The sequence below is a fragment of the Diplotaxodon limnothrissa genome, linkage group LG16, assembly GCF_057381915.1.
Source record: "Diplotaxodon limnothrissa isolate DT_005_m linkage group LG16, D_limnothrissa_male_GT1.1, whole genome shotgun sequence".
In the NCBI taxonomy this organism is placed as follows: Eukaryota; Metazoa; Chordata; class Actinopteri; order Cichliformes; family Cichlidae; genus Diplotaxodon; species Diplotaxodon limnothrissa.
The window spans coordinates 33,548,815-33,560,977 of record NC_140611.1 but is presented as its reverse complement, the minus strand read 5'-3'; the positions used below and the strand labels follow the sequence as shown (position 1 = coordinate 33,560,977).

General features: G+C 47.8%; 1 protein-coding gene across 1 annotated transcript in view; it reads right to left on the bottom strand.

The window, feature by feature from the left end:
* The window catches only part of LOC146616540 (nck-associated protein 5-like), an 89,349-nt gene that overhangs the window by 59,905 nt on the left and 17,281 nt on the right, over positions 1-12,163 (bottom strand). The window contains exons 4-6 of the mRNA XM_085374315.1: positions 11,937-12,005; positions 9,620-9,658; positions 7,915-8,034 (exon numbers count right to left, since the gene is read on the bottom strand). Coding sequence (XP_085230441.1) covers positions 7,915-8,034; positions 9,620-9,658; positions 11,937-12,005 — 228 coding nt within the window. The remainder of the gene's footprint in view (positions 1-7,914; positions 8,035-9,619; positions 9,659-11,936; positions 12,006-12,163) is intronic.

Sequence of the window (12,163 nt, the reverse complement as noted above, 5' to 3'; positions counted from 1 at the left end):
GCGATCTGATACGTGTCCAACGCCTAGTCGAGTGGATAACTCACACTTCCAATACAAGGGCCAAGATTGTGGGGATAAATGCTATCGAAGCAATCCTCAAAGGAAATTCTCATCTCCGCCAGGTCAGTGGATGTTTGGACCTATTGGCCAATTTGAATAACGCCCGGGAGGCGGCGCGAACTCGGGAAATATCAGACTTGGCCCAGCAGCAACAGACAACAGCCACCCTGGAGCAGCCGCGTCAGTTTCACCGGCCGGATGTGGTTTTTCCCGGCCCTTTGGAGCCATCTGCGGGGAAAAAGAAACGGCATTCACGCCGCCGACGCGCCACCCCACAGCCGGACATTCAGCCTTCTAATTCACCTTCTGTGCTGCCAGAAGCTCCGTTAGCTCCCTCGCCGCCACCCGCAGCTCAGTTAGCTCCCTCGCCGCCACCCGCAGCTCAGTTAGCTCCCTCGCCGCCACCCGCAGCTCAGTTAGCTCCCTCGCCGCCACCCGCAGCTCAGTCTCCTGTGTCCCCGCTAGCTCAGCCGTTAACTCCACCACAAGCTCCATTTTCACCTCTACCATCGCTTCAGTCATCAGTTCGGTCTGCCACTCAGTCGCCCTTAGCTCCATCACCCACACTACCACCTGTTTCTCTTCCACCACAACCGTCACTACACCCAGCCACTCAGGCTGCTACTCAGTCCGTCATTCAACCCATAGCCCCGCCGTTACCATACCCTGTAGCTGAGCCGCTAGCCGTCCGACCCACAGCCACTTCAGCCACCCCTTCACCCGTTACACCTCCACTACAACCATCACTGCAGTCTCCAGTGTCCCCAGTGCAGTCTCCAGTGTCCCCAGTGCAGTCTCCAGTGTCCCCAGTGCAGTCTCCGGTGTCCCCAGTGCAGTCTCCGGTGTCCCCAGTGCAGTCTCCAGTGTCCCCAGTGCAGCCTCCTTTAGCACAGTCACCCACTCAACCACCAGCACCACAACCGTCACTACCTCTAGTTCATTCCCCTGTGAAGTCATTAACTCCACCACCTACTCCACCCTCACCACCACCGTTACTACAGACATCAGTTCAGTCCCCTGTGCAGTCATTTACTTCTCCACCGTTAGCAGCTCAGGTCCCCGTGTGTCCAGCAGCTCAGGTCCCCGTGTGTCCAGCAGCTCAGGTCCCCGTGTGTCCAGCAGCTCAGCTCGCACCTGAACCTTTGGCCCAGTTCCCCGTAGCGGTGCGGTTTTCTAGCCAGCTTAACATTGAGCCCGGGGTCCCAATCCTCTCTGGCTCTACTTCAGCTCCTGCTGGAAGCTCGGATGAGCTCATCCAGGACTCCGCGGCTCCCACGCCGCCATCTACCTCGTCCGCTGGGGGTTCCAGTGAGCCCGGCCAGCACCTCCCTGTCTCCGCTGGAGGGTCCGAGAGGCCCGTTCAGCCTCCTGTCTCCGCTGGAGGGTCCGAGAGGCCCGTTCAGCCTCCTGTCTCCGCTGGAGGGTCCGAGAGGCCCGTTCAGCCTCCTGTCTCCGCTGGAGGGTCCGAGGGGCCCGTTCAGCCTCCTGTCTCCGCTGGAGGGTCCGAGGGGCCCGTTCAGCCTCCTGTCTCCGCTGGAGGGTCCGAGGGGCCCGTTCAGCCTCCTGTCTCCGCTGGAGGGTCCGAGGGGCCCGTTCAGCCTCCTGTCTCCGCTGGAGGGTCCGAGGGGCCCGTTCAGCCTCACGCCGCATCAGCTGGAGGGCCCGAGGAGCCTGTCCAGCCGCCATCTGCGACCGCCTCGTCATCACCTGGCCCGGCTACATCCGCCTGTGCTTCTGCTACGCCTGGCCCGGCCTCAGCCTCTGCAACCTCGCCTGGCCCGGCCTCAGCCTCTGCAACCTCGCCTGGCCCGGCCTCAGCCTCTGCAACCTCGCCTGGCCCGGCCTCAGCCTCTGCAACCTCGCCTGGCCCGGCCTCAGCCTCTGCAACCTCGCCTGGCCCGGCCTCAGCCTCTGCAACCTCGCCTGGCCCGGCCTCAGCCTCTGCAACCTCGCCTGGCCCGGCCTCCGAGTCTTCGTCTGCTGCAGCCTCTTCAGAGCCTTCGTCTGCTGCAGCCTCCTCTTCAGAGCCTTCGTCTGCCGCAGCCTCCTCTTCAGAGCCTTCGTCTGCCGCAGCCTCCTCTTCAGAGCCTTCGTCTGCCGCAGCCTCCTCTTCAGAGCCTTCGTCTGCCGCAGCCTCCTCTTCAGAGCCTTCGTCTGCCGCAGCCTCCTCTTCAGAGCCTTCGTCTGCCGCAGCCTCCTCTTCAGCTGCCTCGTCTGGTCCAGCATCCTCATCAGCTGCTTCGTCTGGTCCAGCATCCTCATCAGCTGCCTCGTCTGGTCCAGCATCCTCATCAGCTGCCTCGTCTGGTCCAGCATCCTCATCAGCTGCCTCGTCTGGTCCAGCATCCTCATCAGCTGCCTCGTCTGGTCCAGCATCCTCATCAGCTGCCTCGTCTGGTCCAGCATCCTCATCAGCTGCCTCGTCTGGTCCAGCATCCTCATCAGCTGCCTCGTCTGGTCCAGCATCCTCATCAGCTGCCTCGTCTGGTCCAGCATCCTCATCAGCTGCCTCGTCTGGCCCTGCGCCCACCGGGCCATGGCCGGCACGCCTGGGACTGGAGGGCCGCCGCTGCCTTCCGCGCGGTCGGCCTCCTGAACTGCTCCGTCGTCTCCTTCGCCGCCGCCGCTGCCTTCCGCGCGGTCGGCCTCCTGAACTGCTCCGTCGTCTCCTTCGCCGCCGCCGCTGCCTTCCGCGCGGTCGGCCTCCTGAACTGCTCCGTCGTCTCCTTCGCCGCCGCCGCTGCCTTCCGCGCGGTCGGCCTCCTGAACTGCTCCGTCGTCTCCTTCGCCGCCGCCGTTGCCTTGCGCACGGCCGGCCTCCTGAACTGTTTCCGCGTCGCCGCCGTTGCCTTGCGCACGGCCGGCCTCCTGAACTGTTTCCACGTCGCCGCCGTTGCCTTGCGCACGGCCGGCCCCCTGAACTGCTCTGTGTTTGGGTTGTTTTCTTGGGCTCCGGTGTTTGCTGTGCTCTTCTTTTGTTTTCTGTTCCGAGCCCTCCGTCCTGGGCCCCCGCCGCCCGCCCTGGGTTGTTTTCTGTTTGGTTTTGTTTTTCTGTGTTTGGGCTGTCTGGAGCCAGCCCTTGAGGGGGGGGTACTGTCACGGTCCTGGGTCTCCTGACCCAGCGTTTTTAGTTCTTTGTGATTTTTCGTATTATTGTACTTGTGTGTGATTTATTCTATGGCTTCTAGTTTTGATCCCTTGCCCTTCATGTCTCCCTGTGTGCCCCTCTGTGTATCTGTGAGCCCTCGTCTCTCCTTATGTTTTATTCCATGCTTCCCCTGCCCATTATGTCTAAGTTCTCCCCGTGCTCTCTCTTCCCCCTGTGTGCCCTCTATGTATTTATGAGCCCTCGTCCCCTTTCGTGTTTATTCCGTGTCTCCCCTGCCTGTTACGTTGGTGTTCTACTCGTGCTCTCTCTCCTCCTGTACTTCCTGTTCCACCTCTCCCGTCAGTGTTCAGTTCACCCCCGCCCTGTCTCGTTATGATTATCAGTGTCACCTGTGTTCCCCGTGTGTTCCCACTTCCCTCGTTAACCCTCTGTGTATTTCTGTCTGCGTCTCCCTCTGTTCAGTGTGACGTCGTCCCTCATGTTGTGTGGATCTCCCTGTGTCTCTCTGCGTATGTTAGTTTACTTTTCCCAGTTTAGTTTTGTATTTCCTATGTTCTGCCATTCCAGCATTAAAGCTGTGATTTTGAGTTCATCCCCGTGTCTGTGAGTTTTGCGTTTGGGTCCTCCTCCTGCCTGCCACACAGCCGCGCCCTGACATTTTTATATTGCATGTACTGGTTATATTTTGTGCAGTGTTTTATTTAGATTGCATGTTTTGGTTATACCGTCAAATTGTCCTGGAGAGACTCCGCCTTTCCCCATTTTTACTAATTGGACACACCTGAGAGGAAAGGCAGTGTAATTTACAGAGTGCTGAGTGACACATAAGAGGGTTGGAGCTTGGCGTTCGAGAGAGGACGGACAGCACCAGCGCACAGGGCACCAGTGCAGAGAGTGACAGTACCAGCGGGGAGAGCAGAGACAGCACCAGCGGAAGGCACGGGACGGCTGTGTGGCTTTGCAGTTTTAAAGAAGCGGCGGGCGGAGTTGAGAGCTCTGCCCACCCGGGCATATCAAGACGCGAATGCGGAAAGGAAGGAGAGGACTCCGCTGGGTTTCCCTTTTACTTCGCTGGATTTCTTAACTCCCTGGGACTTTTATGCTGTGGTGGATCCCACTGGACTTTTAATGTTGTGTTTTATTGATTTTTATTGTGTTATCCCTTGGCCAAGGTTGTTTTAAATTATCTTACACTTTTAACTATTTAAATATAATAAATTATATTTTAATTCTACAGTTTTTTAATCGTGTGCTTTCCCTTGGCGGCTCCACTGCTCTGTCCGTTTGGAGGAAGGTTTCCTTCCTTTAGAAAAACGACACTGTGGGAATAAAATCAGCCTTTCCGCTCCGTTACACAATAACTAGGCTTCCTACAAAGCTTTGTTTCATGTTTCAGACAGCATGAAACTAACAGCTGACAACATTCTGGGCCTGTATCTGTAAATGCTTTTGTTTGGAAGATATAACAGCAACAAATGAGACATTAAAAGGTCTTAAAAGTCTTAAAATAGTTTTTAAGATTATTTAATGTTTCTGATGCTGAGATAATACCAAAGATGAGTACCAAAAGCTGATAAATGACTTCATTCTAGTCTGTTTTAATTAAGATTGGATTTCTCAACCCTGACTTACGCCAAACCATATGATTTAAAACCTTCTGGACAAACAGTCTCTGTTAGCTGAATCACCTCAATTATTAATAAGAAACTGACAAAATAACAAGCCTGAGCTTGGCTGTTACTGGCATCTGTGATTGATAATGTGACTTCTAACCCGCTTTCATGTCCAGATTATTTGAAACTGTTATTAGCAAAATGTTCACATTAGTGTCGCCCACCCAACTGTCCCGATGCAGGTGGCACTTTTAATTGGCCGGGTGAGGCAGGGGTTGTTAGTCAAAAGGCTTCCTGTCAGGGTTAACTCTTTCATTTATTACCAAACTATTGAACTTTACTGTGCTGCTATAACTTCAGTTTTGTTTTTTTGATACAGAATTCAATTTTGGGATTGCTGTGATCCTCGTGTTCCCCGCCTTATCTAGGCTAATGTATTAGCTTAAGTTGCTGGTTAATGCCTCCAGGTGACAAAAAGTAATATTAGAATTCAGTTGGAGTAAAATTAGAGACTACCTAAAGAAAGTAAGACCAATAGTTGCCCTTTAACCCCTCTGTGTTCATGTGTTGCTGGCTTATTGTGTTAATTTTTAAAAGCTGTGCAGAAGATGAAAACCTGCTGATAAAAGCTAACTGCTAAAAGCTAACAAGCTAAAACAGTCATGCTATGATTCTCTTTGGGTCTATCACTGCAAGACCTTAAGATTTTAGTCATTTTCGACATGAAAGAAGTTTATGTGCATCTTTGAAGTTATACAGTACAGCTGGCGATGGAGGTCAACAAACTGAGCAATCAACTGTCATCACAGCTAACTGAAAAAATGGAAAAAAAAAAAAAAGCTAAGGTTTTAACCTCAGGAGTTTTCCAATTAGAAAAACATGCTCGCCTCTGTCTCCCATTTCTGCACCACTACTTTCCTGCCACAGCTGTGTGAGAGGTCTGCCTCACTATTAGGCTAAAGTCTGGCATAATTAGCATAAAAGAAGAGAAGGGTAAGGGCCGGTAATCCTTGTTTGAGGACGTACAGTGCACTCGAGCATGAAGCCATGACAAAAACGACACTAATTAGGACAGAAAGAAGGATATAAATCCAGCTGTAAACCCGCTGTACCTCTCTGTGAGTTCATTTGAACACATCCAGGGCGGGTTTCTCTGTCTTTGTGGTCCTCGCTGAAAGTTAGTAACCTTTAGAAGTGGAGCGCTGCTAGGGTTGCCAACCGTCCCTTAAAAAACGGAATCGTCCCATATTTAGAAACAAAAGTACACGTCCCGTATTGAGCTAATAAGGGACGCACTTTGTCCCGTAATACAGTGAGAATCAAAAGTAGTCTATAAATGTTTATGGAATTAACGCTTTGTTTGAAAACATAATTCCCAGCCCCTCTCCTGCTTTGTGACCAATGAGCTGACAGCACACTTATGACAATTCGAGTATGACAAGTCAGATTACCGCTCATCTCATTGGTTGAGGAAAGGTCGCTTACGGAGAAAATACCGGAAGACAACCGATGACCACAACAACAAGCATGGCCAACAGGGAAACAAACGCCGACACTGCGGTGCAAGTCTCGGACGGCACACTGTGCGTCCATAAAATGAAGGTTATAACAGAAAATCTGTCGCTCGCTCTCTCTGTCTTTCACTCACACAGACACACCACCACATCAACTTTGCTAAATTGCTAATGAAAAACATTGATCAGGCAGCTGTGATTGAGCAGCAGTGTAGATCCAACTATTTTCACGGTTGTTGTGGTCATGATAATTTTGTGATGCCACATGGAAAAGGCTCGGATGAGCTTTCCAAAGTTCTACAAGTTGTGCCTCCATCGCTTGTGTCCAGATCACACGCTGCACAGCTGTGCTGCAACGTCTTTTTCACCGACGTTTACGTGTTTGCGCGTGAGCAGCTGCGGTGACACCCTCATGAGCGATTGATGATCGGGAGCTGGTCGTGAGGTGTTAATCGCTTCTCGTTACCCCACGTATACTACACGACGCACGATGAAGGCCAAAATCGGGCTGATCACCAAATCGGTCGCACGACTCAAAAATCGGCTCAAAATGGGCCAAAAATCGCACAGTGTGAGCCCAGCATTAGAGCAGCAATGTTTGTTCGCTCAGAGAAAGAAAAAAAAGGCTGCAAAAGTACAGGGAGGAATGGGAAAAGGAAAACACCTGGCTGGAAAAGTGCACTATAAAGCGCACTGCACTGTGTGCTGGCGCACTTTTTCCATAGGCATGCTTCTATTGGTGGGCACATGAAGAACATGAGGGGCATGAAAGCTCGGGGAACCCTTTACCAATTTTTTGTCCGCCAGGCCATGGCAGAAGCAGATATGGTATGTAAACACTGGTTTGTTTTTTTTAAACCCTCTGGTTAAGGTTAATATGGGCATGTGCAGTGAATATCAGGGCTATGTGGCCAGAAGTGTAATAATATAATTTATTTTGTGTAATAAACAACAGCAAGGATAGATGATTACAACAAATAGATCACTAATACATAAAAGTAATACATAGATGAATAATGATGATGAGTTATGATGCGTAATCATGGGAACAAGTGGGTTTACAAACAGGAGCAGCTGATTAGCTTTAGAAAAGCTGAAATAATACCTCAACTGAAGCCAACTGTACTAAATGCACTAAATGTGCACTGTTACAAGAATATTTTTCGTTCTATTGCTTTCTATTAATTTATATAATTTTAAGTTAAGTAGGACAGAGTTCTTTTAAAGAAAGATTTACTTATATTCTCAAAAGTTAAGCATGACAGGCTTCTGTTTAAGAAAGAGACCTGTTTTACTGTGTTAATGTTGTCATTGTGAGCTAAAAATAAATGGCTAAATGATCATTTGTTTCCCATATGGTCATATCACAAAGAATATGCATCTGCTTAAATCAAGTTCAAGTCAAATGGTTAAAAAATAATTTCACACACAAAAAAAGAGCTACCACACTGGGAAGGGTGAAGACAACTGGGTTGCCCGGCCCTGGCCACGAGGTGTCCCTTATTTATTTTTCAGGGAGTTGGCAACCCTAAGCGCTGCTCATGTAAAATTCAAACAGCCTTGGAGCATGCTAGCTCTGTCAGTTTGTGTTTGTATCCGCGGCGCCGTGAGCTCCTACCTGGGAGACGGGAGTCGTGGACATTTTGACACGTTGTTGAAACAGCACGCTCAGTATGCGGTTTTGTTGCTCCAAGTCAAACACACGGGTCCGCAGCTTCACACACTCCTCTTTGAGGTCCTGGAAACAAATACAAAATGGACAGATGACGGCGACTGACGGTGGCACTTCAGAGACATACACGTAAATCAGATGCTAATTTAGCAGCCACAGGGAACGACGGTGTATTCAACTAAAGATGCACATGATGGTGCTCGAAAACATGAGCAACCTGGAAAGGAGGACCTACAGAGGTGTGACTTAAGAGGGGGGCTAAGGTGGCGAAACCCCCATGATACCGCATGAAGTATACTTATAAACTATAGTCAATTTCTCACAGCCGCTGTGACCATTCTTCACATAAACTTACAGCAAAACCCTTCATATGTTACTTAAATATCAGACTTTCTGTGTATAGCATTGTTGGTCATGACAGGGTACTTCTGCCAGGGTTGTTTACAGGATTTCGCCACAGAGTGGGTCCAGGAACGAGACCAGGCAAAGAGAAAATGAGAATATTTGATGATAAATGGTAAATGGCCTGTATTTGTATAGCGCTTTACTAGTCCCTAAGGACCCCAAAGCACTTTACATATCCAGTCATAATAAACAGAGCATACAGCGTGCAGCCTGCCTGAGAATACCCTGGGCGTGGCTGCGTCTCTTTCTGACTCCACTGCGGGTGCTCAATCGAATCGTGTCCACTCAAGACAGTATTTCAGTGCCGCAGAGACCCAGAAACAGAGCTCAGGTTGTCATTGCTTAAAATAGTGCTGGTTCTGTTTTTTAAGGAGCCTGTGTAGAGCTGCACAGAGCAGGAATGGAGTACATTTTCAAAAAAGACTGCTTCTGAAATGGTCCTGGTGTAATTTACCATATTTTTTGGACCACAAGGCTCACCGGTTTATAAGGTGCACTGTCAATGAACGGGTCTGTTTTCATACATAAGGCGCATTAAGCGAAACAAAACAGTCAGATAAGTCAAACTTTACTCAACTCATTCTTCTTGCTTCCTCCAATTCCGTATCATTCATTCTTTAATGTTGAATTCTCTCACAGATGCTCTATTCCCGTGTCGTTGCAGTATATTAATGACTAACCTCGTATTATTGATGGATTATCTCAGTTGTTCTCCTGACTGAACTTTTATCGAGTAGAAAAAAGTTAGCGTTCATCCTACAGCTTCACTGTGTTTATGTTATGCAAACATAAACACATAGCTGTGTCGCTAGCGATCACAGAGCACATAATTATATACCAGTTAGCCTAACTTCAGTAACACTACAAACGTCACTTCTGTTTAGTTTTCTCTCTTCATTTATGTTGGAAGTGATAGCAGAGCTGTACGTTTGAATTTTTCCAGAAATCTCTCAGTCAGAACATGGTATATCATGATTAGGTGGAAACTAGCGAGCTAACTTCCTGCTAACTTCTAACTCTAATAAATTTTGTTTTCATGGATGCCTGGATGTACAACTTAATTGTTACACCTGGTAAAGCAGTCACACTGATCATTTTATTAAAGATGAAAGAATTTAGATCGTTTTTAACTCTCAGTGATGCCGCAGTGTTTGTTTGACTTTGGGACCTGAAGCGGAGTTTGGTCTCGGATTACTCCGTGAGGCTCCTGACTACGGTAGCCGTAATGCTCCGACAATGTACAAACCTTTTGCGTGAGAAGAGCCTGGACCACCTGATTAGCCACCTGAAAGAGACGAGAAGGAACAATGTGTTTAAAAAAGTTTGGTCATTATTTTAAGAGTTGAACTTTGTGACTTTGAGATGCAAAGAGATTGTAAAACGACCGAGAATAAAGTTCAAAAATGAGGATTTAGAGGCGTGGACGGTGCCGTGAGGACAAACTGACATGGCGTTGCATCAGAGTCGGGCTCGTTGAAACCACACAGCTGTTGTCCGCGGTTACTGCATGTCTGACCACAGAAAATATACACATGGTTAATGTTGATGTCCTAACTTTTTCATTCTGTATTCTGTGTGAATTTCTGCAGGAAGAAGAAAAAGTTCAGCTCAGTTGTATGGATTGATTTTTAAAAAAAGAAGAAGAAGACTAATCTGAAACGCTTTCTTTCCTGCTTATTTTGATTTCTGAAGTGGAGGCATACAATATATCTTGGCACTGGAATAATAAGTATGTTTTGATTCTTTTGTATGTGGGCCACAAAATTATTTCCCTCCACCTCTTTCATCTTTCTATCAAAACGCCTTGCCTCAGCTCATTCAGATGATGACAGGAAACCATCTCAATGCCCCACCCCCCACCCCCCAAAAAAAAGAAAAAAAATCATCTGCATAATGAGACTGAAAAGCAGCAGAAGCGGTGGCGGTAGCAGAGAAATTAATCCCACAGCAGAAACTCTGAAATATCTGTCCTCAGCCAGATTCTCATGGGCAGCAATCTCCATGGTACCAAGCCCATTAGCGAAGGCTGCTAAAAAACTAAAGTGGCACTGTCGTGTTAGAGGTGAGAGTCTGTGCTCCTGAACGCCGAGACTCACTTCTTCATATCGCCAGGAGCTCTGCTGTCTGTCTACTTCAATTAAAGATCTGGGCATCCCTCTGTAGACTCCACCAGTGCTCATAATAAACAAAGTGTGTTTGTGCGTCTCCTGCTGTAGCTACAATCACAAGACTGTCGGAGTCCTGAGAAGTAGACAGCACTGTGTGGACATTTTAGTTTTTTGTTTGTTTGGGGGTTTTTTTTGGGGGGGGGGGGGGGTAATTCATCTTACACTCCAAGAAATAATCCTCTCTACATTCATTTACCTTTTGGATGGTTGGAATTGGAAAGGTTGTTGATGTGAAAACAACATGTAAATTACCACAGTGAGCTGCATCCAGAGTATATACAGGGCATCCACAGCATTAGGACAAACTCAGGCCTCGGTCACACACACCTGTTCAGAAAAATGGTATCCCCTGATTGGTTGGAGAGTGGTTGCTGGGCATTGCTAGGTGAAATTGGTTGCAAACAGGTACGTGGTGCTGCGAGAAAAACTTCCTTGGAATTTCTTTGATCACTAGCAGGTTGCTGGGTTTAGCTGCAACAGTTTGGCTGGAAGATGCTGACTTGTCTGCAAACACTGGATAGTCAGGCAGTGCTTGCAGATAAGCTGATTAACCTGCAGGTGACGCAGGGCAATCACAAGGAGGTTTTTCTTAACTTGCTTTCCACCAAGGGAGGCCCCTTTAAAGTTTACATATATCTAACTGAGTCCGAGATTGATGTCTTGGGTTTTTTGCAGTTTCTCTGAGCGTTACATTGTTCCGACCTTGGTGATAAATTAGTTGGGACGTTCAGTCCTAGGAAGACTGGCAGCTGTCCTGATGTTTTCCACTCATGAACAATCCTTCTCACTGGAGAATGATGGACTTCAAATTGTTTGGAAAGAACCTTATAACCCTTTGCAGAACTGATTGGGCATCACTGCTGATGTCTGTCGTCCTCAGCATTCTGCTACCATACACCTACTTCTGCATTTTGGCTTGATTACTGTTCAATAAATGACTCTGTGTCATATGTCTTGTGCTTTTGTTCATCTCAGGTTGTTTTTATTTCATTTTTAGACCTGATAAGAATTACAGATGAGTTTCATTATGTCTTTTATGACTTTGTCTGTCTATGGACAGTCCAGTACAGTCTATGGATGCAGCCTGCTTATCAAGCTAGCCAGCATTAGATCTCGTAACTAAACGTGTAACGGTGTAAACTTCTGTTTTTTATGTGCAGTCTTTTTAGGGTTTTATGAGGACTGACTCACTGTAGGTTGGTACTGTATACCAGCTAAATTTTTCAGACCCTAAAAATGCCATTTACTGGAGAATGACCATTTTTGGTGGTACAAATCAGTGCAAATATAAGCCTTAATTATAAGCCTTATAAGCCTTAATTATTAATGAAAAATAAAAGTGTGATTTCATTGTAAATACATGCTGTATATCTTCTGCAGTGTGGGAGCACTCACCTCATCCAAACAGCGTTCGTACTGCTTCCTCTGGTTATCGTTTTCCATCGACAGAGCCGAGTTTTCTGCCTGCAGACACAAAACGCACGCATGCAAACTGCATTAATAATTTCTGAACGCACTCATATAAATAAGAAAATAAACAAAAATATGTAGGATAGAAAATGTGATTAATTATAGAACTATGAGAAACGTTAAAGGTCTTGATGCTGTTTTCTCTGGATGGA